The sequence below is a fragment of the Hylaeus volcanicus genome, chromosome 2 (assembly GCF_026283585.1).
Source record: "Hylaeus volcanicus isolate JK05 chromosome 2, UHH_iyHylVolc1.0_haploid, whole genome shotgun sequence".
Lineage (NCBI taxonomy): Eukaryota > Metazoa > Arthropoda > Insecta > Hymenoptera > Colletidae > Hylaeus > Hylaeus volcanicus.
In genome coordinates this window covers 23497124-23525020 of record NC_071977.1, presented here as the reverse complement: position 1 = coordinate 23525020, position 27897 = coordinate 23497124, and the positions used below count along the sequence as shown (strand labels likewise).

General features: G+C 41.0%; 2 protein-coding genes across 4 annotated transcripts in view; one reads left to right on the top strand and one right to left on the bottom strand.

Annotated features, from left to right (window-relative positions):
* The window catches only part of LOC128872394 (heparan sulfate 2-O-sulfotransferase pipe), a 75232-nt gene extending 47762 nt beyond the window's left edge, over positions 1 to 27470 (bottom strand). Inside the window, exons 1-3 of one of the 2 annotated variants that reach the window (XM_054115032.1) lie at positions 27277 to 27470; positions 23273 to 23506; positions 5962 to 6904 (exon numbers count right to left, since the gene is read on the bottom strand). In XM_054115032.1, the coding sequence (XP_053971007.1) occupies positions 5962 to 6011 (50 nt within the window). In that variant the 5' untranslated portion in view covers positions 6012 to 6904; positions 23273 to 23506; positions 27277 to 27470. Of the gene's footprint in view, positions 1 to 5961; positions 6905 to 23272; positions 23507 to 24250; positions 26252 to 27276 lie in introns of those variants that run through there. The other variant, XM_054115033.1, reaches the window with a different exon arrangement.
* Positions 1221 to 19200, top strand: LOC128872392 (leucine-rich repeat-containing G-protein coupled receptor 4-like). 2 transcript variants are annotated; one of them, XM_054115030.1, is made up of 3 exons: positions 1221 to 1401; positions 15090 to 15572; positions 16714 to 19200. In XM_054115030.1, the coding sequence occupies exon 3, from the start codon at positions 16725 to 16727 to the stop codon at positions 18621 to 18623; it is 1899 nt and encodes a 632-aa protein (XP_053971005.1). In that variant the 5' UTR covers positions 1221 to 1401; positions 15090 to 15572; positions 16714 to 16724; the 3' UTR covers positions 18624 to 19200. The 2 variants fall into 2 exon arrangements, with proteins under 2 accessions (XP_053971005.1, XP_053971004.1); XM_054115029.1 differs by lacking the exon at positions 15090 to 15572 and having other exon boundaries at positions 16714 to 19199.
* Positions 27471 to 27897: the final 427 nt, after the last annotated feature.

The window sequence follows — 27897 nt, the reverse complement described above, 5'->3', positions numbered from 1 at the left end:
AATACATAGATAAAGATGAAGAGCACGAGAGATATAAGAAAGTATTACTAAACAACAAATGATAGAGGAAAGATTATTATACACGAGGAATGTCTTTTAATCTCTTGAGTATTATGTGTACGTTTCTAAAGAGGAATTAATACATCCAAGTGTCGACTATAATTAAAAAGAAAAGAATAAACAGCAATTAAATAGCACGTAAGAAAGGAAACTCGTGAAAGGAAAATAGGAACAAAGATAAGCGTTGAAAGGGCATTTTTCTGCGCAAGCTTTTTGTCCCCCATCGCTGTAAAAACAACTCGCCGTCCCAGTTTCAGGAAACCCGCATCATGCGAGGGAATCAGATTCAGAATGCTCCGACTTGCCTATCGTTTAACTTTCCAACTCATCAATTAAAACGGAAGAAATTGGCCGGCGCGTATGCATATGCTTAATAAGTGAAACACCATTAACGGTTCTTCCTGCTGTTTTCCTTGGCGCTTCCCAAGCAGATAGCTCCCCTCTTTTCTACCCTTTTAAGCAAATAGCACGACCGCGAACACGGCGAATCGTTTACCAACACCGCTCGACCGCCTGTTTATCATGTCAGCGTTGGAGCCGAGGAGAATGCCAGCCGATGAAGTACGTGCAAATTGCCAATATTGTTGGAAACGAATGGTCGCGATCGAAAGTAGATAGGAGCGTGACGTTTCTCCCAAGACAGTGAGAGTCCACGATAATAGCGGTCTCGCGAAACGACCGCCTCTGGAAACCATTACTGCCCGCCAGTGACATTGATGCGCTCCACGACTTTCAATTCTCGTAAACGTCCGGGATAATAAGCGCTACCTGCGCCAGACCTGGGTTGTCGACCTCCTAGATCAAAGAGGTTGCAATCGTGGCCAATGGATACAAGGACACCCGCAATACACACGTGCACTATTTGAAAAGTAATTAGAACGCTCCGTTATTTCTCTCTATAAATCTTTACTTTTGTTAGAGTGCAACATGTGTATTCATAATACCGTATACAGCAATGAAGAAATTGCAATGAATTTTTATGTTTTAGAACTTCAATGTCTGTAATAAAATATTTATGGATAAGTGAGCTGCAACCCATTCGATGAAGCGTGATATCCTCCACCCTGACCTTATCTAAGAGTTATCGCATTGTGGTTATCTGTATATTAACGAATCATCGATACTCTAGCGTGTCACGAGCCTCGTTTCTATGTCAAACATTCAGTTCTCTAGTGGAGAGCGTAGAACACGCACCGTATTTCCACTTCGCTGAAACGCTAAACTAATAATTTAAAAGGAGTTTTCACGGACCCTCAAAGTGTTCTATTACGACACTGTTCATATTTTTAGTGTTTCTTCTAAAGCTGTTTATATTCACGGATCAACTCGTTCCTGGACAAGGTTAGTCGATATGAACTTTAAGATCAGATTTTATTCATCCATTTATTATACGCGAAATTTTGCATTTGAGTTACTCAATCGTGAACTTTCAAAAATTATTATTTATCTTCCTGTCGTAAATCACTCCAGCTCTAGAAAGTTTCTTAACACTGAAAGTGACGACAAAGTTCTCAAAATTCCCCGCGTGGAGCAACTTTCAGCAAACATTACGTAAACTTTTTATTTCTGTTACATAAAGTATTTAAATCTTACTAAAAATCCTTGCCCGAGAAAATCATCGCCCGAGAAACTAAATTAAAATTCCCAGCCTGGCCTCTTGGTGTCACGAACGTTCGTATCAACGTTTAATTAGCTACATAACGTTTTATTCACGACCCATGTTATAATTCACTCGGAGAGGTGGTTCATATGTTTCCTGCATATTTAATAACTGTTCCGAACCTTGACATTTAATGTCTTGCATCGACAAACCGGAAAAATTTCGAGACACTGATTTCTCGAGAACTGTCGATGAATATTGCAAATCGTAAAAAATTTGGAACAGCAGCGTATAATCAAAATTTCTCTTATTCACAGAGTATATCCTTCTCCCAGAAAGTTTCATAAATCGCTCCTGCGAATTATAAAAAATGCTAAAGTTCCTTTCGAAAAATTCTTCGTTTCACTGTGAGATATTCCATATCATAAACGTTTAGTATTTTTATCTAGATTATCCAACAAACGTTGGAAAAACGCTTGAGAAACACTACTCGATAGTATGTACGATACATAGCTAAACCAACATTCTTTTGTTCGAGTAATGAAACCGTTTCCCAAAAGAAGTACCGGAAGTTGTCGACGCTATCCAAAGCAATTATCTCGCCCCGGTCGCGACGACATTGCAGAAGAAAGTGGTCATGAATTTAAAAGGGGTACACGGGGCACCGTCGTTCGCGATTCTTGCACAATTCGCATTATTCTGTGGTCCAATCAACGTGATGGATCGATTTGTTCGCAGTTGCAGCGCGGTACAGACCTCACTGAATGACCTTTAATCCATTACATCGGCCGTGCTCACTATGGAGATACATCTAAACGTCATTTAGGAATGCTTCGATCCGTCTTCCTCGTTAAATGAAGTTCTTAAATGCGGCTGGGAATAATTGCGAATCGATACGCGAACCGGTTGCACGACGAACCGAATAACGAAGCTTTTTCATCTGTAGTAACGCGTGTAACTGATTTTTTCTCTGGTTGAACACGAACGACGACAGAGTGATGTATGACTTTTCGTTTGTGGATTCTTTTCATCTTAGTGAGTGATTTTCTTCGAGTGGATCGTTCTACATTTTTTATTGGAATAGGTCTGTCGAGATTGTTTGAAAGAAGCTTTGCAATATTAAAGTTGTCTGAAACATTTTTGCGTAAAACTGGGAAAAAATTACCTTGGCCTAATCCAGATCTAATCCGAACTACACTGCACCTAATATAAAATTTATATACTCAGAAAAAATTGATAAAATTAACAACGGCCAATTCTGCTTCAGCCGTCTTTTAATCGATTTACCATATAATTTTGTATGTAATTTCCAAGACTCAAACTAAACCAAGAGTAAATAATTCCTCATCATTCGATTGAGATCAAAACAATTTTTCTAATTGTTGAAACTACATTAAAATAAAGAAATTCTTCCTTCCACGTAGGCAGTCAACTACCAAGGAGTAATTATCTACCATGACTCTTCCTAAGTGTAAATCTTTATAGATTAGCTCAACCTCGTCTCCACCTTGCTATCGGGACTCGAAATCCTATGGGAGCGATTCACCGTGGACGATTATTCGGGCCCATTAATAATTCACCAGCCATCGAGATAAAAAATGCCCGATTCACGTGTCTATAAAGCCGAGGCTTTCAAGCGCGATAAAGGAGCAGAAGAGACACATTATCTATTAGCAGGAGAACACATACGTTTGCTGAACCCGTCGGTATTCCGGGGTTAAGCATTTTAGCGCGCAGAACGTTACCTGATAAATCTATTTGAGACAGGAGGCCTCGGCTCTCACGCTTTGTACTTGGACGAGCAATGTATCAACCATTTTCCTATTTAAAAGTCCCCGAAAGATTTTTACGAATCGCCATTGTTTTATTCTAAAGAGGGAGGAACCATTCCTTGCGTCGTTCCTTTATTATACTGTTTCTGAAGACGACCAGAACATGAAATAATCGTCGATGAAGCAAGGATCTATCAGCGATGAGTTATCATTACCGTAAGCAGTGAAAGGCGTTTGTCCCAAAGTTAAACGAGCTGGTTATCGCGTGGAAACATTTTACTAAACGACATTTGTCGTTTCGATGATAAACACAAGCAACGTCAACTCCATAGACGCTGGCTTGGAAAAAGTCAATGGATCGAAGTTAATAAATAAGATAAAAGTACGAAACAAATATTGCTACGTGCAAGAGCAGTGAAACAACGTCTAAAAAATCTCAAAATTATTTACTGTATGAAAATTAAGAAATTCATACTTGATGCTTCTAAGAGACTCCAACTTACTATTTTTCACTTAGAGACAAAATACTACCGTTTCCAGTCACGCAATCGCGGCATGCCGTACATGTCGTGATGTCACGATACACCTGTCTGATTCTCATTGAAGTAATCATTCTTAACTTTTACCGCAATCTAAATTACTCCAGCCACTTCTCGGCCTCACCGCCACTCTAATATAATCTATTGTACGTTTCAAAGTTTCTAAGAATTCAGACGTACCTATCCGTCTTAATCATCCTTTTTATATTCCTCGTAGTACATAGTACGAGCCAGCTGAACGATTTAATGATGCCAAACAACGATTAAGGCATTGTTCCGCGCCGCGGAGAAATTACGATTAGCTAGATACAGTTAAATGATAATTGTGGCAGCTTCTTTATTCCATTCCGAAACACGACAGCCGAGTAGACGGACTCGAGCTTGTAGTCAGCGACTTATTCTGTACATTGTTCCGCGGATAAACGACTAAGCCCTGTTATCGCATGGGACGATTTCTCTGAAGGGATTCTCTGTATTCTTCCTGTTGATGAATAGCGAATAACCAAACGATAAGGAATTCGAGAGACTTCCAGAGGATTCCAATGAGACCGGTTAAAATTGATTAAAACTATCGATCGATCTAAAGGGACGATTTTCGAAGGCGATAAACGTCGTTAACACGCGAAAAGTACTTGTTGAGCATAGTCACTTTCCTAACGAACGACTAACGATACAAACGATTGCAGATTTTTTTTCGCTAGTCCAAGGTCCGAATACAGGGGTCACTTATAATCAATGGAGGAATAATGTCTGCCATGGCGCAGAGAAATCTCGTTTAATGACTCGCATGACCTGTTGAAAAACTGTGAAAGCTAATTGAAAGGCTTTTAACTGGACGCGTGATGTCTTTCAATGGTGATTAACACGGAGGATCGTAGAACGCAGCGAGGATGAACGGAAGGCGAGAAGTGTTCAATGGGTGGATTGATAAGTAAGGAGGGACCTTGATGTATAGGGTTAAATAGCAGAGACAAAAGGGGGGGGGGGGGGGGGGGGTGAAGTTATGCGTAACTCTACGCATTAACAAAGACGTTATGTATGAAATCGTGGCTTAATCCTTACCTTCTTCTTTTAATTTATTTAATCTGCGATTTACTTAGGCGTACTTTATCCTGTACATACGTCATGTTTACCACGTTTCTGTATCTTTAGTATAATTATCCCTGGCATCCTCCTACACCTTGCTCGGACACCCACGTCGTTTATCTTTGTAAACTTTCATAGATACGTACAGTAAGACCCCGTTTAACGCTGTTTCAGTATTACGCGGTAGTATTTGGTAGTTTTTTTCAGTTTGTACAAAATGATTTAAATTTTGATGGAAATTCAAAGGCAATAAGAAGTGTCATTGATGCGAGGTCTTGCTATCGACAAGTGCTTGCTGAACGGAACAGGCCTAGACAAACGACTTTAGATGACTTTGTCACAAAAAAAAAGAACATCAAATAAAAAATATCAAATGAGGAAGAACCTTCCTTGTTATAAGCATGACATCTTTACTCGAACGTTTTTTGATTTTCATGAATGTTGTATGAACGAAAATAGATATTAGCAATAAATAAGTGTATAATCGATGCAATAAAAAACAATTTAACAAATAATGTTACAAACTAAAGCAAAGGAAGAACTGATAAATTTTCTTATTCTTTGGTCTGTTTCACTTATCCCCATTATTTACGTGTTAGGATGACCTTCCCTAATTGGAACGCATCTCCCGCGTTAAGCGGTGTCTTACTGTCTATTCTGCGTTAAATATTGTCTATGCACTGCCATCCTAATATACGAGATCCATAATACACCCCCACAGACACTTGCAGAATTTCAAAATAAACAATGCATGAGCTATACGTATGAAAAAATATGAAAAAGCAAAGCCTATCCCGTAAATTTGCCCAAGTTATAATCCGACTGACCGAAGGAATCGTGCAAGAGTTTTTGGCCCGAGTAGAGAATGGTTAACGTCGATCGGAATCGGTATAATTAAACTCACCTCTTCGGAACAGGCACCCGCCTGTGCTTCCACACGTTGTCGTTCAGCATCGTGTCGGTTGGTCCCTCGGGGGCGATCTCTCAACGAACAATGCTCGCCTCTTCGACGTCGATCGGATCCTCAGATCCGAGACGGTCGAGCGCGACTCATCAAGCGGGGGACGACGGCCGATTGATCGCGATCGGTGCACGCACGCTCTTCCTCTCGCGACGCGTTAACAGTCCTCTCTCAGACTTATCGCACCGATCGATCACTGGAAACTTCAACAACTGCGAACTACAGGACCAATTCTGGATCGATCGATCGTTCACTGACGCGCTACCAAGGGAAGAAACTTCCTCATCGAGAGCCTCGAGAGTTCGTGGACCAACTACTTCACTGGAATAAATATCAAAGTTCCTAGGTCGAGTCGAGTCTATTCTCGCAGGATTTTCGACGATTTTCGCCAGGACGAGCGACGTGGATCGGCTTGAACTGGTTCGTCGAGCGTTTGGCGATGATTTTCTGTCATCGATGCCTGACAGAAGCGTGGGACAGGCGATCACAGCGGGTCATAGCGTCCTATCCGTGCACACTGTCGGCTGGTCAGCACGCGACTGGCGGACCACTCGTCGAGCACCGCGATGCGAGTATTCCGCGCGAAGAACGGCGCTCGTCGACGACACGCGATACGCTCTACTCTGCGCCCGCTCCGTTACTCAGCCCCCGTAACGCGATTCTACTCCACATTCGGCCCGCGAACCTTCTCCCCCCTCGGACGACCTCTTTCGTTCGTAACGCGAAAGGCGCCACTTTCCTGGAAGAACAGCGGGCGCGAAAACCCGCGCCCCGACTCTGAACTTGCGGCTCGGGTCGAGACACCTCTTCCTTTCCACGCGCAACCACCAATCGATCGTCTCGGTGACTCGTTGTTGGCCATTTTTGTCATGCCGTGCATTGTGACCTACGGGAAATTAGAGAAGGGTTTAACCCTTTGCACTCGGAGCCACTTCGTTACAGAATGTGCAAATATGTGTGAAAGCATGTATTGGATTGTCCAGAAAGTTCGTGGCAATTTTTAAGAAAACTTTAAAGGCACATTTGAATTTTGATACATATTTATTGAATTATATAAATATCATTTTGTTCCACGACCTTTCCACTTTATAAGGGATGCAACCATGTTAATTGTTTTTAACCATTCCAATATAAACAGACGTGTACCACCTATCAAAAATCGGCACGGACTTTCCAGACAAACTAATAATTTACTGCAATGGTACTTGAGCTTATGTGTATCTTTAGATATCTTTAGAACATATTTATGTTAAAAATCAAAATTTTGTACTATTCTGATACGTGATAACGTGTGAAACAGTCACAGATATGCATTGATAGTTTCAATCTTTTAAGTTGCAATCTTAGGCTTCCTTGTTTATCTTCATAGATTGCACCATGTTGTACAAGATATGTTCCCACGTCTTACTTTCTTAGACAAATGCTCTTTGTCGCTCTTTTAAGTTGTAGACTATTCACACATTCTTTTTCCATGTAACACAAGCTCATATTTGTTATATATATCTTAACACATGCACCATATTTTTATTTGATTTTCTTTGATATTTGAATAGATACTTTCAAGGAATCGCGCACTTTTACAAATTTCATGCTCCCATAAGTTTATCCTGTGTAATCACTAGACTGCGGATCTTTATGCACAATAAAATCTTCGCAAACGTGCCTACAAAAATTGAACCTAAATAGGAATTTATTTTATTCTGCAAATATTATAACGTGAACTTTACTTTCAATCTTTTTTATATTCTTGCATATTGTTTGTATTTTGTAGGTTCTTGCACATTCAAATTCCCTATAAATGCATAAAAATCCGCAGTTTAGTAAACACTAATAAAGTTTGCCTGGACTTACGATGTCCCTTCAGAAGAGACATCTGATGACGATGATCATGGTGATTGTGTTGATTATATATGATACTGGTGCTTAACACAACGAGAGTGAGCACATAACGATGGCTACACGATGACGACGACTGTGTAATAATTAGATGTTATACAAACTCATATTTTTATAGATTCAGATAAAGAATTGCGATTTAAACGAAAGTATGTATTATCTTCTACACAGTATAACATCTATTTTACTGTTGATATTTTATATATTTTTCCAATTGTGCACATCTTCTTACATTTTCGCATATTTTTACTTGACATAACTGCATAATCATCCACAGTCTAGCAATAACAATGACAATTCGAAGATGTCTCTATGTTGACACGTACACAATGACAAACACGACAAAACAATCTTCCGAACGCATTATTAAAGCTCATCACCGAAGTGAATTAAAAAGTCCCAGACACTCCCAATAATTATGTTTATAATCAGCTATATTCTTTGCCATGGAATTACATAATCTCTACAAGTGATAGAATCTCTACGTGCTCCAGCATATGTAGTCAACCTGAAAACATTCTCAAGTATAAGGTATAATATAGCTTCCAGGAAACAGAATATGCATGCATAGGGTGTGAACAATATTTCATCGATTTCTTATGCTTGCTATCCTCCTCCACTAGAGGGTGAAAAGACCATAACTTGCCAAGCGAACGTTTGTCTCGGGTAAGATTGCTAAAGTCCCTGGCAATTAAAAGAAGCAGTGCCTCTGGGTGCCAACCGCTTGTCCCACTTTGTCTCCCGTTACAGTGCGTCACTGTGTACCAGCGGTCTCTATTTCATGTGCACTCAAATACACGGATACATTTACATCCACCTGTCCCTATTTTAATTCGTCGAAGCCATGTATCTTCTGCTGGTAATACATCTTTCCAATGATTAAGATAGCAGAGCCGTTGGTGTGCTAGTTATACTATAAGCGTATGTTACCTATAGCATAAATTGTACATATGAAATGACGAATTAAATCAAATAGTTGATATTTGATAAATTTTTGAGAAAAAAGACTGAGTAATTTCACCCCTGAATATCGCGTGAACCACTATGTTTACACCCTATATAAAATGTTTCGGCGTAGCTTCCAAGAATATCGTCCGGAAAGAGGCACTTTCGTGGAAAGATGCAAGAAGCGCTGAAACCAGCCGATCTTAGATAAGGCATAACCTGAATGTGCGCTATGCATCGGGGCTACCATTAACCAATCACCACCCCCGTAATTATTGCCCGCACCGATCGGAATCCTCCGTTGGATAGATCCCGACTGGCCCGTAAAAATAAACGTATGGTAAAAAGCAAATGTTGCATTTCGGCCTCAAGCTATCCCAGGTTCATCGAGGTTTTACTAAAAGCTTCCATTGCTAAGGGTGTTTTTAGATAACAATCTCGAGTCAGGAAATGTCTGCCAATTGAAAAACACTTTTGTCGATCGTAAGTCGAAACACGATTACAGATTTGCGTTAGCGCGAAGAAAATTTTGTCGATGCTGGCGGTGCCCGGTCGTTATTTATGCAAGCAGGTAACCCAGGACAAGCATTGACAAGTAATAATTTGAGCTCGCCCGTGCTTGTCACGCTTTGCACTAATTAAAATTAATTTCACTACGCTGAGGCCTTTAACGATCCGCACTCGTCGAGGCCGAGCTCCAAACGAAGAATCCTCCGCACATTTTGCGAGTCTTTTTACACGTTTCCTGAGCGAGTTTCCAACCGCGGATAATTAGAACTTGTTCGAGTATCGTTTCACGTTAACCCATTACGACCGCCATCATTTTTCAGACCTCTGCATGCGTGCTATTAAAAAAACAACTAGTCACAGATCCATGCAATTATTCAATATTAAATAACTCGACCTTAATCGGCAGAAATTCATTTTGCAGTGTATTTTAATTACACCCACTTTCATTTAAATCTCAATTCTTTGTTGGAATCCATTAAAATATGAATTTGCATAAACATCCGCAGTCTGGCTATCAATCTTCCTTGTCTTCTTTTTAAATTTATGACTGAGTCGATTGCCAAACTGAATTTTCAAGTGGAATAATTCGTTGAGAAACGAATAAAATTAATCTTTTAGGTAGCTATTTTTTTGTTCCAAGTCAGCGCAATTTTTTTCTACTCTTTGTCTTTTGTAGAGGGTCTTAACGAATGCAAAGAGAAATTCAGCGTCCTCAAGCTTGAATATTCATGTCGTAAGCGTGTAAAACTATCTTGTACAAAAATCTCCGTACAAAGTCGCCTTTTATGTAACGCGATTCCCTATTGATATATACGTTCGAAGTGAAATCAACAGCAAACAAGTGCTTGTTTCAGAACGTTTTCTAAACGCTGTACTATGTGGACACGTAGCGTAGGGATGTCACGCGACATTTGAGTTGAGGCATGAGGTATGGTGCATGTTCGATGAGAATTACACAGGCTCGTGGACGCTCCAAGGTTCCATCGTCATGAAACGTTGGATCTTGATTTACGTCCACTGTGTACATGTATTGGGTAGGTATATTATACTAGATTGAGCTTGAAAATGGAAGTAAAACTAACTTTAGCTACTGGAGCTTTTATATCTGCTTCATATTAACTCGGGAATACGAATTCATTTTTCTACACCTTTGCCAAGTATATAAATTAAATTGATAAAATTGATTAACCGACTGCCCCGCGCTCTACTAAATTCAAGAGTATGAATTTTCGAAAGTGTCCATCGAAGAATACTTTGAAAATCTTCTACTTTTAATAGGTGCAGCCGTTCTTTAAACAAATCTTCAATAAAAAATGTGTTGAAAACCTTCACACTAGAATGAAATCAATAAATTTCACGGTATATTGTCAGTAAGTATTCCCATAACAATGTTCACTGCAATCTTCCAATTACACGCGTGGAACACAAATAACCTACAGTATATGAAGAATATTTTTTCCCTAGAGAACAAAAATTTAGGATCGTAGATATTAAACGACCAGTCGTGTCAGGCTGTCAGTTCCGATACTGGAGGTTCCACTGTATCCGTTTCCGTGAGGCAGTCAACGGGACACCAAAAGGGGGGAGTTGCATAAACCGTACCCTTTCGCACAATTAAAACGAATCTCGGCGGAATCGCGAACGGAGGACGTTGGAACGATCGCTGGCTGAAGATAATTCACGGATCCTTTCGGTATATTTCTAAGCCCTTCGGTTGCGCGCTCTTAGCTTAGATCTTCATGCCCGCTTCCATACGCGCAAACTTAATTAACTCGACACTGCGGGTACCAGGCGTGCCTTTTTTCCCTTTCTCTCTCTCTCTCTTTCTCTCTCAAGATAGCGCACCGTGAGAGAACTACGAAGCCTGAACCTTGCCTCTTGTGCTACGTAATAACCGCGATCCGGCGAAGGATCAGTGGTTCTCACCTGCACCTAAAGGAGAGGAAGGGTCAGGGGACATTAGCCCTTCATCAGCGAAACAAAAATACCTAAAGTAACCTCGCAACACGAGACACTGAAGTTAAATGGGGGCTTCAAGCCTCATGAAGCGTAGAGGATCACTTGCATTACGTTTAATCGTGATTATTTTTAGTAAAATATGAACAAATATGTATGCAACACCCCTTATGAATATGACAGAAAAATCTAAAAGAATACCTGAAAGTTGACAATTCAAATGCCCCCTTAAAGAGGCCCAACCACTGTAATAAACATTGTACTACAATTTCTTACATTGTCAATCTCCGATTTGGATATCCGTGACAATGATAGCCAATGAAGATTGACAATATTCCTCGAACCTTAAGCGTAATAAGCATTAAGGTGCCCCTACACTCTCGTAGGATCAATGTATGGAAGAAAGGATCCAACGTTTCCGAAAGTGCGACGACCTCGGGACAGGAGAGTGTTCGTCCCGGTCCGGTCACGAACATTTCAAATTGGTCGTAGAAATACCGCCTGGGGCCGCTGGAATTTATTCCCAACCGGACGAGGGAACGTTGGATGATGGAAGATGTCGAATGATGTCGGATCACAGCCTGGAAACCAGCGAGTGTCATAATGGCGTTAACGGCCAGTTTATAGCCGAGGGAACACCTGACTCGCGCCTTTCTGGTTCACTCGATCTTCTCTTTACTTTTGACAGTGTTCAACCCTTTGCACTCCGAATTTTCTAACCTCAGTACCTCAGCCTCGCTCGACATAAGACCTTAAAGGATTAACCCTTTGCACTCGAGAGGTGACTCTCAGTCACCATTAAGTTTCACGCAGCAAATCTATCAGCAATAATGTTTCTTTAGGTTTCATTTCTTTGGAACTCGAATTGTCAATAAAATGATTTTCGGTGCGGTAAAGGTGACCTGATTCTCAAATCTCGATAGCTTAGGATTCGTGGCAACAGAATGCGAAGAAAGCATCTCGAGTTCCCTAGTATCTCCTAGTAGATACTAAAACAAAGGCCTCGAGTGCAAAGGATTAAGACAGACTTGTCAAACACCGTGATCTGATCTATGACGAGGATTACACCGAGATCTTTCGGAGATCTAGCACCATTATCGATGTTGCACCTATAACTTCTGAGAGTGGAGTAAGCACACGAGACCCCTGGCGTCTAATTATTCTTTCAGTAGCTGCGTGCCCCCCCCCCCCCCTGCCGACTAATTATTTCTTTAGCGAAGCTTCGTACCTGACAGGATGTTTTGAAATGGAAAAGTATGAGTACCTGGAAGCTCGAGGCGTTTCAGCGAAGATGCAAGCGAGGAATAAAAATGTGTAAGATGATACTATCGAGAGACTCGGAGGAATACCATCTGAACTGAACTGAATTACCGATCTAAAAAATAAATCAATTTTTCCATGACTCAACAATACATGTGAGAATATAAGTCCGACACAATGGTTTATTACAATGGTACCGAAGTCAGGAGAGATACAGTACATAGATGGAACCTGTGGGACCCACAAGAAGATGGCCATTGTTGGTACTTCCAGCTCGGCCTTCCAACTGCCCAATAATATAAATAAACTTCTACCTTTCTTGAACCATGTAACACTTCCTTATTATATAGATCCATCTCGTGGGGCCCCCCGAGCGAAGAGAATCGCAAGAAGATGGCTATTCGGCTCACTCGTCCGGTTACCCAGTAATATAAATAAACTCCTTACCTGTTCAACCCCCTGTAACACTTCTTTTTCAGGCCACCATTGTCAAGGAACGTTGACTTACATTTTTCACCGGTGCCCCAGAAAAAAACACAGCGTGGCGCCCTGCGGGGGGTTGAGCGTCTCTATTTGTGCCTACTCTCAAAGCGGTGCAAAATGCTTCGAAACGGTAGGAAAAATCGATTCACAGTCGACGTGTAATTTCCTCGGTTTTCTCCGACGATCGCGTTAAAAAGCGCCCGATAACGTTTCGCCGCCAAAGACGACGCGAGCCGTTCCCGTCTAGGAAAGAAACGGTCCGCGTCGATTTAACGCGATGGAACAGATCCAGCCGTGTTTGACGACCCTTGGAGTCGACCGAGCCCGATCGATCGGTCATGCTTAACCGAACGTATAATCGATAGTGGAACAACCACGACGAGTAGGAGCATGTCGCCGCGGCTGGCTGCAGCAGGAAACGCGCGGCGTCGAGGTAGTAACGAGTTCTTGAAATTGGCCATTGATTTACCGGACGATCGACGATCGACGGGGTCTCCTTGATCGAATAGCGGTCGCCCGTGGATCCCTTTGCTCGTGAATTGCCAACGACACGCGGCCAAGTAATTGTTTCCAAGTGATTCTACGCACGAGTTGTTAGCGCCCGCGTCTCGCCTGTTTGTAAATAGGCCAACGACGATCCGGTAGCACCGCCGGCTGGTGATCTGGATTAGGTTCACAATGGCGTGCAATGAGTGTCTCGAAATGGTTGGGTAGGAGGTGATCGATTCATCGCAGTGGTTCTCGTTTCGAGGAGGATTCTTTCTCTTCGACTTTTGGAATGTAAACTTCTCTCACGTTTGAGGTAGTCGTAAGATGATAAGGGTACTTAAAGAAATAAAATGGCCAGGCTGTCTACGAGCTCGTGTATCTACTGGAGCAATTTTTAGGATCTAGACAAAATTCTAGATAATCTTGACACTAGAATTTGACCTTAGAGTTGTTTATAAAATTGCTGAACCATGACCATCGAGATTTTACTGCAACTTTTAGTAAGAATTATTGGAATTGGAAACTAAGCACCTCTCTATTTTCAAAGATATAATAGAGTGGATATAAGTATCAATTGAGCGTTGATAGTTTTAGTGTTAATCACGTAGAAGAATAAAGAAAGGCCTAGCTCAGTAATGTGGTATGATTTTCCAATGAGAACCTCAAGATATAGCATTTCCCGACGCTTTTACCTCAACAATTTCAGAAGAAACCGATATTTCCCCTAAAAAAATGACCTATTAGAGACAAGACTGTCTCAATAACAACGATATTGCTTCACAACCGACGAGCTTGCTCGCGACGAAATTCACAAGGAGTTTTCGTGACACGGTAGAAAATCACGTATTCGCGGCAAACAATTTCAGACTTCGAAGTCCGAAGGCTCGTTTATCGAACCACGCCACGTACCGAACGCAAACAATCGTCGACGAACAGAGGGAGTTCGCTACGCTACGTATGGCAACCTCTCGCACGTATCCTCGTGCTTTAAAGGCGTCTGTATTCCAAATGCTTCCTCGAATACCAGAAACATCGTGGCTTCCCGTCCTGTTCGATCCATTTTCTCACACGTACCGTGAATTTTCTAGTTCCCTTCGCGAGTGTAAATAAAAGAACCACGGCGGCGTACAGCACTGAGGAACCCGGCAGGCTATTTTAATACTCACAACAACGTTTGGGACTTGAACTGAGGCGATCTATCATACACTGTAAGCCCACAATTTCTCACAGCTGTTGGCTAACAGGTTTAAGATAAACACGCAGCAATTTCTTAGAAGCGTTGTAGAGAGAACTAAGCAGCATATGCACCGTTCATTATTCACCCTGGGAATCAATTGATGTGCTATCTCGGGGCCGCTCGTCGCTTTATAGTTGCAACCGAAATTATCGATAGAGACGTGATCCCAAGTGGAGTTCCTAGGAAACGTACTTTTGTAAAATGTACATTTTGAAGTATCGTCAGAAAAACTGAATAACAGTGGATGGCTTATCGAGCGCCGAATAGAATCTTATCCGAATAATCGATATTTCAGATAAAATTGTCCAGCTCCGTTTCACAGACGTGGAAGAGGTGGGGAGCGTTGGTCCATCGAATAAAACGAATTAAGAATAGAGTGTGTTCGATTCAAGGATGGTCGCGGCGCCTAGACTTCCTGCTCGCTGACAGTCAATACGTGACGTGATTTTGCCTCTAATAGCCAAGCAGGGGAATTTAACGAAGTTCCAGGAACGCGCGAACGGCCCTCCGGTCTTTTTGTACTCTTAGCTGGTCGTCGTCTCCCACTCAGGCCCGCTAAATCGTCAACACTCGCGTTACACGCGTGTACGAATCCGCTGGATCCTCGTACACACTTAAAATCTGGTAGGTATAAAGGCCTGCAAGACCTGTTTCCGCGATAGCCGTGTCCCGAGGAATCCTGTCGCGAGCTGCTCGCCAGGAATAGACACCGGGACAGTCCTTCTCAGTCCGCAGCTCAGCACGGTTTTCGGAATTACGACAGTCCAACCCTTTCAAGGTAAGGGACCGTGTTTCTATCTTCTAAAAAGGCGTTGTTCCATCCTTCTGCGAATAATATTCGGCGAAACGGTTGCTAATCTTTCCTCAAACTTAGTGAATTTGCGTCATCAAACTCGTGGAGACTTCTGCGGTCGGTGTCCTTTATTAACCTCAGGGAATAAATTTTTTTCTCTATTAACTCCACGCATTTCTACGCTCTTTCAGGTTATTTCGTTTAATTTCCTTAATTGTTTGATTCAATTGACGTTTAATTTCGAGGGTATGCATTGTGAACGTTTAGTATACGTTTTCCATATTTGCAGACACTTTAATCTCTTGAGGGATATTGGCACATACGTGTACGTTTAGTTTCCGAGTTATTTTATATATTATCGTATGGGAATGGTCATTAGAACCATAATAAATATTTGTAATTAAATCCAAGAGTTATTTTGTAAATTAACCGTTCCCTAAATGTAAAAGAATAGATTAAGCGATAAAGTTAAAAATTAATTAAAGTTCGAAGTTGTTCCGAAAGCCTGTGACCATTTCTTTGTCGAAGACTTATGGTATTACGTGGAAGCAATTAGACTAGTTCGATAATAGCAGTTTGGCGGTTCCAAACTCGTAAGACGTCGCTGAAACTGTTATAATAAGCAAAACTTCGTAACTCCAGTCTCGAGAAGCGGCAAAACCGGTTACCAGATACGCGATGCAAATTTCTTCGGAGATACAAACGGATGGCTGTTGGAATTTTGATAATACTGTTGTTCCAGGAAACAGTAACCATAAGCTCGAACAAAAGTACACCATATTTTAGGCGTCCAAATGTGTATGTTGACAGTAGACTCAAAAATGATTTTGCACTCTGAAGAAGAACTTTACATGAAATTCAATCATAACCTAAAGGTTCTTTTTCCAGAGATGATCAGTACTACGAATGACTATCAGCATATTGCTTGATTTATACATTTCACTCTAAAATGCACTAACTAATAACCTTGCAAAATCTCCTGGAGAAGTTTCAGAATATGAATTACTATCTCGAATTATGACAACGCTTACATCCTCAAAAATGTATCAACAACACTCACTCTATCATTTCCACAGAACACATTTTCATTCCTCTAACTCACCATCGAATTACATTTTATTTCCAGGTTGTTCAACGATGTTGCTCTTCGGCCTGTTCCTGCCTCTATTGGCAGCCGCTCCCCTGAACCCGTCTCTGGAGAACTACATCTTAGACATCCAGAATGGAACCCTGAAGAACATCCGATTCAAAGGTGACGCCATCGAAGAGCTCAATCTCTCAAACATGGGTATCCGCAGTTTGGAGAAGAGCGCTCTAGACGACGTGCCCAACTTGAAATACTTGAACCTGGCGAACAACTCTTTAGAGTCGCTTCCAGAGTTCGTTTTCTCGAACTTGACGAATCTGGAATACCTAAACCTGGCCGAGAATAAGCTATCCTGTCTGAAGAACCTGTTCGTTCATCTGGAGAAGCTTCGAGTCCTCAACATCTCCTGCAATCCCGTGATGCACCTTCGCAGGGGTCATCTGTTCAGTTTGACCAAATCCACGACGATCCTGACAGAGGGGAACGTCTTCTGGAGCATCAGCACTGGGACGTTCACGAACTCGTTCCTGAAGAACGAGGAGGAGCTGAAGCAGCTCGAGAAGATGAAAGCGGAGGCTGACATCCAGCAGAAAAAACAAGAAAAGGAGAAGGCGATGGACACGGCCGAGGACAAAGCATTGAAGCTCGAGTGCCAGCTGTCAAACAAGCTCACGTTCAAGGAAGGGCAAATCTTGAAGTTATGTATGCCAGACAAGATAATTCTCTCGCTGGAGCCTTTGGAAGAGGGCAAGAAGATCGCTGAAGGAGCTCCGTGCGTAGAAGTGCCGGTAACCGGTGGAGGAAAGAAGGTGAGTCTTCGTGGTTTGGGCATCAAGGGCTTCCAGGAGCGCTGGTACCAGCTGGACTACTTCACAGTAGTCTCCCTGGACCTCTCCAACAACGATATAACGGAAATCACCAAGGAGATGCTCAACGATCTTCCCGAGGACGTGATCTACGTGAACCTCATGGAGAACAAGATCAAAGCCATCTATAGCCAGGTGATCGAAAACAGGCACCTCAAGCTGCTGAATCTTAAGAACAACCTCATCGAGAACATCGAGGAAGGAGCTCTCCAGAAGACGAACCTAACCGGTCTGTTCCTCGCTGGCAATCAACTGGAGCATCTCTCCTTCGTCTCCAGCCTACCTCAATCCCTGACGGAGCTCATGTTGCTCGGCAATCAGATCTATTCCATCCCCGACCAAGCTTTCGCGAACCTTCCTCGGTTGGGTTACTTGAACCTCGCCAACAACAACATCAACAAGCTTCAAAACCATGCCTTCAGAGGCCTCGACTCTCTTCGAATGCTGATCCTGACTAGCAACAGTCTGTCGGAGATAGAACGGCTGGCGTTCAGCGACCTGAAGCAGCTCGAGACGCTCAACCTGAATCGAAACTCGCTGACAGAGCTGCAGAGGGGCACGTTCGCCGAGCTGGAGAATCTGAAAGATCTGAATCTGGCGTGGAACAAATTCGAGAAGATCACCAAAGACACGTTCGCCTGTCTGCCATTCACGTTGGACTTCTTGCACGTCGACTTCAACGAGATCAATAGCTTGGAAGAGGGTAGTTTCGTGGGTGTTCCGCGGTTCACTTTGTCCCTGGCTGGCAACAAGATCTCTAGTATTCCAAGAGGTACATTCAACCTGCCAACGCTGAGGGACCTGCACTTGAATAATAACACGCTAACGACCATCGATGGAGATAGCTACGAGGGTCTTCCCCAGTTGACCCGCCTCTGGCTCACCGAGAACCAGATCACGACGATATCCAAAGGCTCCTGCAAGAACCTGGCCACCCTGAACGTTCTGGACATCTCCAGGAATCCGTTCCAGCGACTGGAGAACGGCGCCCTGTACGGTCTTAGCTCGGCCAGAGGCAATTTCCTCTACATCTACAACAACCACCTGAAGGAGCTCCAGGGTGGAGTGTTCGACGATGTTTAATTGAATCGCGTTCTCCTTATCGAGGCTGCGCGCAGCCCAGATCGCAACGAGATTTATGCGTTCACTTTCTACGATGCTGCGATATGAGACTCGGCGGACGAGGATCTCCTACCGGTCGCGCTCCAATTGCGGGAACGCGCAACCTCTGTAATCGACGCTGTTAATTACAATCGTTGAATCTTCCGACGTTTGCGCTTACATGTTTCACGTGTTTACACTTTCATTCGTACCATATCCTTATCACACCGCCGCTTTGTACGTTATCGCACGACTTATCAGTTACAAACGCGAAACGTATCCACGGATGCGGCACGAGAGCTGTCTTAATAAACGAGTACTTACGAAAATTGCGTTGTCTTTTGAAAAATCCTTAGTCCCTAGTTATAGATATTTGAAGAACTAAATCGAAAATGTGGAGTACAATTCTTTTGTTCGGAGCTTCACTTCAGAGAAAATCAATATTGAATAGTGGAATGAACTTGGCGAGCCCGTCCGACCATTACTCGCTATTTTTACTGGCGTTGCTGACTGCAAATATTGACGGTGCTATCATCTGCTTCGCGGGAGCTGTCTTAATAAACGAGTACTTACGAAGATTGCGTTGTCTTATAAAAAATCCTTAGTCCCTAGTTATACATTTGTAGAAGAACTAAATCGAAAATGTGGAGTACAATTCTTTTGTTCGGAGCTTCACTTCAGAGAAAATCGATATTGAATAGTGGAATGAACTTGGCGAGCCCGTCCGACCATTACTCACTATTTTTACTGGCGTTGCTGGCTGCAAATATTGACGGTGTTATCATCTGCTTCAACTGACTCGAACGAGGATCAGAAGATGGTAAGATCTACCGGAAGGAGATAAGCCTACCACTACCAACGTTTAGAGACACCGACGCAAGTAGAAACATCGAGTAATGGACAGACGCATCAAACGAGCAGCATTCGATCTACCCTCCAGCAATTTTTCAAATCGATTCTCTTGAAAATAAAACTTGGTAGCGACAAATTTTATTTTACGTTTTGGACTCATTTTTTCATGAAGAATTATTCCTTGCAAATTCATGCTATATAGCATGAGAATTCAATTTACAAATAACGGCCAAATAACCAAAAGATTTTCAGACCAAGTGTCTGAAGAAAAGGTCGTTAAACAGGGGGACCGTGGCATAGTCGCTTAATGGCAATGAAGGCTTCCGAGAAAGGCGCGGCGCTATTTTCATAAACTGGTTTCCCGTTCGCTTTCTCCAGTACGTGACTATACCGCGGATATATATGTAAATGTATAACGTATGGTGGATAACACGAAGCTTGTGGTTTACGACTGGCTGGCCTTGACTTTCGCACGAACCTTGGGACTGTGGGATGCGACCGGATTCGAAGTTCGACACACTGCTCTCCCATTGCGAACCCTAATTTTCTGGGCACAGAGCAGATATTACTTAACACTTTCTTAACACTGCAAAGTTCCCTTCCATCTTGAATGATAATTTGAGCAACGAGATGACTATCCTTCTTCTGATCATATTAGGGTTACTTTTTACTCGCAATTCGAAACTTTTGTTTAGATATGAATCTCTTGGGATTGCCATCGCACCGTAGGCGCCATATAATGTAAAGCAAAGTGGTGGCAACCCCATTAACAAGATCGTACATTCCCATCGCTAAATGTACAAGCTTTACAGCGCTGACAAAGAAGCGCATTCTCACGTGCCAGCCGCTTCTCGTTCCATGACGAAGGTCCCAAGCAATTTCGTGGCACTGACACTGTATACCCGGTGTTCACCACTTCCGGTTTGGCAACGGTACCTCTTAAGGTTATCGAACGTGCACCAAGACTACCGTCTGACGTCTCCGTGGACACGGGTCGACAGGTGAGAATTTTTTGTCGTTCGACACAGGCATAATTCACTTGGTAAACATTTTAAATGCGACTTATGTAACGGCAGGATTACAGCCACGATTAGCGTCGTCCTGCGGAGTCAAGGCACACGAAAGTCGTTTCAAGCTATCGCTGCCAATCAATCGTGGCTTGAGACTAAAAATAATCTTCGTTGGTTAGCCTTAAGCCATGAATTACGTTATCAAAATTTTCATTCTTTATACCAAGCTTTACTTTAGTGATGTTCCAAGTGCTTGGATAAAGCCATTTTGAAAATCTCTAAATAATGGCATTATACGTTGACTCTTTAATGAGTTCATACACTATTCGATCGATGTCTTTAACTAATCAGTCTAAAATTGATATCATCAGTTTATCCCGAAGCGTAAAAATAATTCTCAGCGACACCTGGCTGAAAACAGCGTCTAAATCAACCAGGGGGTCATGACTATATGGCTGACTTCACCCCTACGGTATAAATGGAGAACGCTGTTCCTGAGATCACCATTGGCACGAATATAGTTTGCGAACGTTTCTTGAGAACATGGGTAGGGCTGCAAAACTTTCTTAAGAAAACATTCCAGTTGTACGGCTCTCAATGACAACTGACGCAGATAACAAGAAAGGACATAAGATTTATAGCTTCTTTTCTAGAACATTACGTCTCCGTGGGTTTAACATGCCCGTCTCCTTCGTGTTCTACGGGCCAAAGCTGCTCGAGATCAGCGGAAAAGGCCAGACGAGAGTACATTTATTAAAATTAGATCTGTTTCCTCTTGAATTTCGTGATTCTCACGTGTTCTGGGATCTCGAACAGCTCTGATATAGATACGGCTGCCGTAACAACTGGGATTAGGCTACACGCAATCAACACGCCCACACGGTCTACGGACTAACAACCTAACTGTATTCGTACGATACAGAGCTGAATAAGGACCATGTATCGGGGCTAGAATTGCTCGAGGAATATTACGAATGAACATGGAATATTCGAGCATGGAGCAGGCAAACTTCGTTTAATTTATTAATTGCCTCTACTTACCAAGTGTTTAAACAAGTTTTAGTCTTTGGTTCATTCTTTATTCTAGCTTCTGAATTTAGCTAGAAATGGTCTCATTCACTGTCCATTGCACTTAAATCTCGGAAAACTCTAAGTAAAAGATTGCAAATGACTAATTGAGATCATGAAATTCTTAACCGATGAATGCATGTTCATTGCTTGTGTCACGTGTACGAGGAACACGGCAAGAATTTCGCCAGAGTCGATGATCGGAGAGAATGTGGGACACTAGGCTGAACAAAAGGAGCAAAAAAGTAAAACGGCTGCAATCGAGTCCCGAGCGGATGGTAACCCAAAGAAAGGAACGTTTCCAGGAGAAAGCTCCAAAAGTCGAGTTCGATGGCCCTGATCTCCACGTACCTGCGTACGATGCGTTCTAGAATGTTCTTGGAGTAACGCATTTCGCGACTAGACGTCCCATTACGGTACAGTTTTGATTGGGTTGAATTCGATGACCCATAGGAAACGCAAAACGACAGTACGGTACCGACAGATGTCTGGATAATGGACCAAACGCGACTTCTTTCGCCTACGGGATGCGTCGCGAAAGTGGAACGAATCTAAAAGAACCTCTATCTTCCTGTGACCCCGTTCGTTTCATAAATCTACGTCTTTGAGAGAACGAGGAAAATTTTGTGACTCCCACGTTGGACTGAATCAGCCATCCCAAGATAAATTCGATGTTTATTCAAACAAGGAATGGAAAATGAATGGATCTGTCGGATTAACTTTCTTGAAACGCTGGAATAATATAATTTGTGAAACGAGAGAAACTTCGCCATCCGTCTGGGCTGAATTAGCGTATTGATGTATTAACGATGATAAGTAAAAATAAAATGGAATGGAACGTTTCGTTTTATTCGAGACGATTCGTTGCCCCCTTCGACCACGAAATATCGTTTCGTTAAATGTCGAGTTTTACGAGCACGGGTCCAGGAGAAAAAGTTTGTTACAAGGGGAACATCGAGGTCGACGAAAACCGGTTTAAAAACCCACTGAGTTCATCTGGGACATTACGATTAATTCTTTGCACTCGAGGGGCGACTCTCGAATCCATTGGATTCGAAATTAGCGACCAAACGAGATGACGGAGACGTGACTTTTTCCTTTCACTGACAACGAGCAGCGTGGGCGAGGTAAAAGGTCTTCCGATATTTCGCGGACGGAAAACGTCGTGTATCATCCTGGAAGCGCACAATGACACATTTGCATACGCGAACAAGATGGAAAATGCGATTAGCAGTACACGAATTTTAACAACGAAACTAGTGGAGCGTAGAAGTTGCAATGAAATTCATCTTCCCTTCTTTGTATAATATATTATTTATGATTTTAGTGATCAGAAAGGAGAACCTATGATTTCCTCTAAAAAAAAACGAATTAAATAACGTTTAATCGATTCATTGATCAGGATGACTCAACGCTCCATTAATTATCGATACTTCAAAGGTTTGGTTTGATATTAATAATACAGATCAGAAAGTTACACGCGATTGAAAGATCGATGGTTGTTGGGTGATCGCGCGGCTAAAAATAAGCATTTGCAACGAATACGTTTGCTAGTAAAATGCTATTCTTTTAAGAACGCGAGTCACTTCTTTTCTGTAGTTCGATTCGATTCGATTCGTAAGCTTGTTTTAATCGAATACAAATACGTACTTGAATCGAAACGATTATCTTAGATTACATATTTCTTGGAAGCACACTTACCTTTATCTGCAATGTGGTTGGATATCTGTTACCATGTGTCGTGATATGATGCAACATCCACTTTTCAGCGAAGATTTCCTCCACATAATTTGTGAAGTACCCAACTTCCCAATTCACGAAAAATGATGTCACATTTCAAGATACGAATTCCGTTTTTGAGACGGTCCTCCAAGCGCGTTGCTTCAACATTCCGCATTCTTAATACGTCTTCTTTAAATTCAGAGGGTCTTGCATCTGAAAAACAAACCAATCGTTAAAAAAGGAAGAAACGTTATTTAAAATATTTTATTTAAACAGTGGCAGCGGCTTTAACTACATCTCAGCATTTCTGCAATATGGAATCACTGCTCTAATTAATTTAAACAACAAAATCTACGACTATTCAGTGTTCCTAACAGTGTCTCTGGCATCGATCGCCAATGAAAACTTGTCGTCCTTTTACGTGAAACACGATACTGCTTGCAAAACTGTAGCCCGGTATTTCTGTACCAGCAAAACTGGACTATGGCTTGAATTACACCAGACATCATGTCGTACGATTTCCAAGATCGTAATGCACGATGAACACCGGAGTTGATGAAACTTCCGTCATTTAGACCGAGCGATACGCTTGTGATATGCAATATACGTTTCATTTGCGAAAGTCTTCGCGTCTTTTTTAAATTACTTCACCACAGAACTGTTCATTTCAAGGTTCCGCGATACTTGACATCGTTAAATACAGTGCAAATATCGCATTTATAAATGTATAGCACTTGTTTCAATGTAGAAATAAATACAGCTTTAGTACACCCTGGTTGGTAAAGCCAACTAAATTTTTTAGTCTTCTTCAGTAACATGAAAATGAACCAAATAGTATATTGTTGTAAAAAGAACTATGTAGTATAAGATAATGTATTTTTTAGATATTATATATTGTAAGTATACATCTCTAACTTCTTAATTATAAATAAAGTATGCACGTAAAATCTGTGTCACCTTATTGGGTTTTAGGTTGTAGCCTGATTATGATTATTGCGCATGAGGGTATCCATGTCCTCGTTGTCTTTGATCAATTACTCTAAAAATGCGCGTTTTTCTTTAGCGTAATCTGAAGCCATGGTACACAGTCGGAGAATGCGGAAATGATGGCGAAATTTCATGTTAGCGGCACGCTGAAACAAGAAAAGCTGCCTTCGCGCTTTTGTTCGATTCGCACAAAAATCATCGCTCAAATAGATATCCGTTTTTCGTTAATTCCGATAGGTTTACAATAAATAGGGTAACATTTATATTGCAAAGCTAACAGAAACAATAATTTATTATAATAATATATAACAAAAATGACAATAGAATATTAGAGTTATTTATCATTTAAAAATTACTTAGAGTTACCTTAAAAATTAGTTAAAATTAATTGTATTTCTATTCGTAATATTCACAGTACAAAATATGAGTCTTGTCAAAAAGAAAATTCGAAGACCACAATTAAAACTATTATATAGATAACACTTATTTCAAGCACACGATCAACATTAATCACTCAAATAAATGAAATTTGAAAATTCGAGCAAGTGTTAATGAACGACAGTCGTTCCCATAGATTTTCGTAGCGTATGCAAATTAATGCTGGTGACGACAAAAGCTCTCGTTATGGTCATCGAGTACGATTCCCAGGGTAACGTATGAAACACGATTCAGCACGATTCAATTTCACTTTCAAACACAAGTCCGAAAGTAATTCTAGCGTACAACATTGTGCAGGCTCGTTCGCGTGTTGGATGACAAAAAATCGCTTTACAGATCGACTTTCGTAGAAACGCAACACCGAACCTCTCGACGGATGATTTACTATCGCTAATAGCGAGCAAACCTCTGGATCGTGAATCACATTATCTACCTTCGCTTTTAATGGCTTTTTTCGGCGTAAAACGTGTCCCGTTTTACAAATGATTGTCATAATTCGACAAATTACTGTGATTTGCGGATGACAATTGAATTGTACTTTGTTTTTATAAACGAGCGAAAGTCGGTGTTGGTTCTTTTCGTAGTCTACTTTTCGGTAGAGAAAACTTAATATTCTTAGCGTCTAATCGAAAATGAATTCTGATGTGGAACAAGTAATAAAAGATTTTTATTGGTAAACATTCGTTGTCGAGTAGCGGACATGTTGACATTATGTATGTAACGTAAGACATTAATATTACGGTGGGTTTATGTCTTGAATGACGAGTACAGAATTAAATTAACCTACTCCGTGTAACTGAGTTCATAGTGGTGATGTCATTGAACTTTCTAGGGAATGGAGTAAGGATACCAACAGAAAACAGACATGACTGAGCCATGTGCACTTACTCAGCATTACAAATGCATATTTTTGTACGTATTTTGTGTTAGAATGTTCTTTGGGGTACTTAACTAAGGGAAGAATGTTAACAGAACTGTAGTCATTCAATCACTGGTATAAGCTATACCGATCACTGGGTACTGATAGAGTACTTAATGCGAACAGGTGGACGGATTCAGTTGGCCGACTTATGATTAACGGTTCTCCGATTTAGCTTTATTTATAAGCTCATTTCTCTGTTATATGTATACATACAATAGTAAGCAGATTCACATTTATAATATACATTCAAGTATTGTATTTAAAATATGGTTCAATTTCAAAGCGAATGCTTTGAAAGTATAGTCTTTATTCAAATCTTACATGGAATAAAAGTGACAATATTAAAAAAAGGATGAACAATCTGGTTCATTGCTATACTTAAATGTAAACATAAATTACAATGACTGTAATTTAAAAAGCCGTTTGAAGTAGGTTTTGCATATTTTGCGTAAAACATTATAAAATATTATGATGCAATTATCACGATGCTTTGTAAAATATGATCAGTGATCCTGATCAACAGACAAAATTGAATAAGATGGGATATTGGTAGCAAGTCAGCGCGTGACGCTACACTACAAACACATCAACTACATTGAAGTAGTTAAAATTCACGGAGGCTGTGAGTCGTTTGTGTTGTCATCATCTGGTAAAACTAAGTGTGACGGTGGTTCTTCTTCGAATATACCTTCGTCTACCTCATTGTCAGAAATGGTTAGTTCCTCTGGATATTTATAACTGTTACTTAACTGACTAGATGGTACCACTTGCTCCTAAAATTTCACTTATATGTTAACTTACAAAATTTAAAACTCATTATATAAGTAGAAGAAAATTCTTCTTATAACATTGATGTATTCACCTCAAATTCTGTGTTCGTATCCTGCAGTGGATTATCACGTTCGTAATCAAACATATCTTCTTCAAGTTCCTCCAAGGGATGAAGCGGTAACCGCCTGGAACCTTCGTTTAAATTCATAGTTACTTCTGGTTCACCTACAATTTTATACAAATATATATATTTTATTATTCATTACCATTGTACAATTTGTCTGTGCTTACGGAGCGGATCTTCTGTACGACTATCCAATTCAAGATATTCCGTTAATCTGTAATTAATATTACTGTTGTCGTTTCCACAAAAGAACGCCTCGTGATTATTCCGATTTTGCAATGCATCCATACCTCCAGTCTACTTCAGCTAACAGTACACTCAAACTGGATGGTCTACGAAATATATATACGCACTAAAACACCAACACGGTTATGTGCACTCACATCGATGGTGGTATTTTTGTAATTGAACGACTCGTGAGAAATTACGATTACATAAATGGATCATTTGACGCGAATTAGGAAAATTTTCTTTGAACTATAACATCTAGCTGTTGCATGACAGCAATGAATATTTCGTGATGACATGGATCTCGTGTATCTTTTTTCTTCGAAATTCATCGTCACGACCAAATGACTTTGATTAGAGTGACGATATCAGAACTCTACGTCCTTTGATCTTTTTATTGTTAAAACACACACGTTTATTAACGTTTCGTTTTTAATTGAATTGTGAAATCTAAAATATGCTACGTCACGGTCGTCAACACGACGTATTCACTGAACTCTTAACTTAACTCACCTTCGATGAAACGTCGTCTCCGTGATGCGAATAATGCTGAACAATGTGGACTCTATTTAAAATCTGTCGACACAATTGGAGACGAAAATCACAACAATATTAACATTGATGAACAAAAAACGAAAGATCACGGACCGAACAACCGACTGAATGCCACAATTGGCTACAATCAGACATATGCGCATGCGCCGCTGTAATTGGCGGGCGCGCGTAAAGTAGCGCACTATTCAAATGAATTTGTTGACGTTTCAGTTATGTTAAGTTCTCAGCGATCAGATTAAGCGTGTTTCACAAAAATAAAAGTGATATTACCCAACTTATTAACAGTTACACAGTATTATTTATAAGGGAGGCACATTTATATATTTAAAAATAGTTTACTTCATAACATTTCCAAAGTTTTTCTCCATATTTATATTACATAAAGGTTGTTCGATATAAAGTTACATAAAAAGAAGACTGCATGAACAATGCCAAAGTATTTACCATGGAAATTAATCGTATCCACTCTATTCTAATGTAAAAATAGTAATTTGGGAATATTTATTAATACTCTCAATTCAGGCGTATTACTAATAATAAAACGGTACGTTCAACTAAACTATATTAAAAGCTCCAACA

What these genes read in the sequence shown, in the direction of transcription:
- LOC128872392 (XM_054115030.1), top strand. Translation starts at nt 16,725, where the DNA reads ATGTTGCTCTTCGGCCTGTTCCTGCCTCTATTGGCAGCCGCTCCCCTG.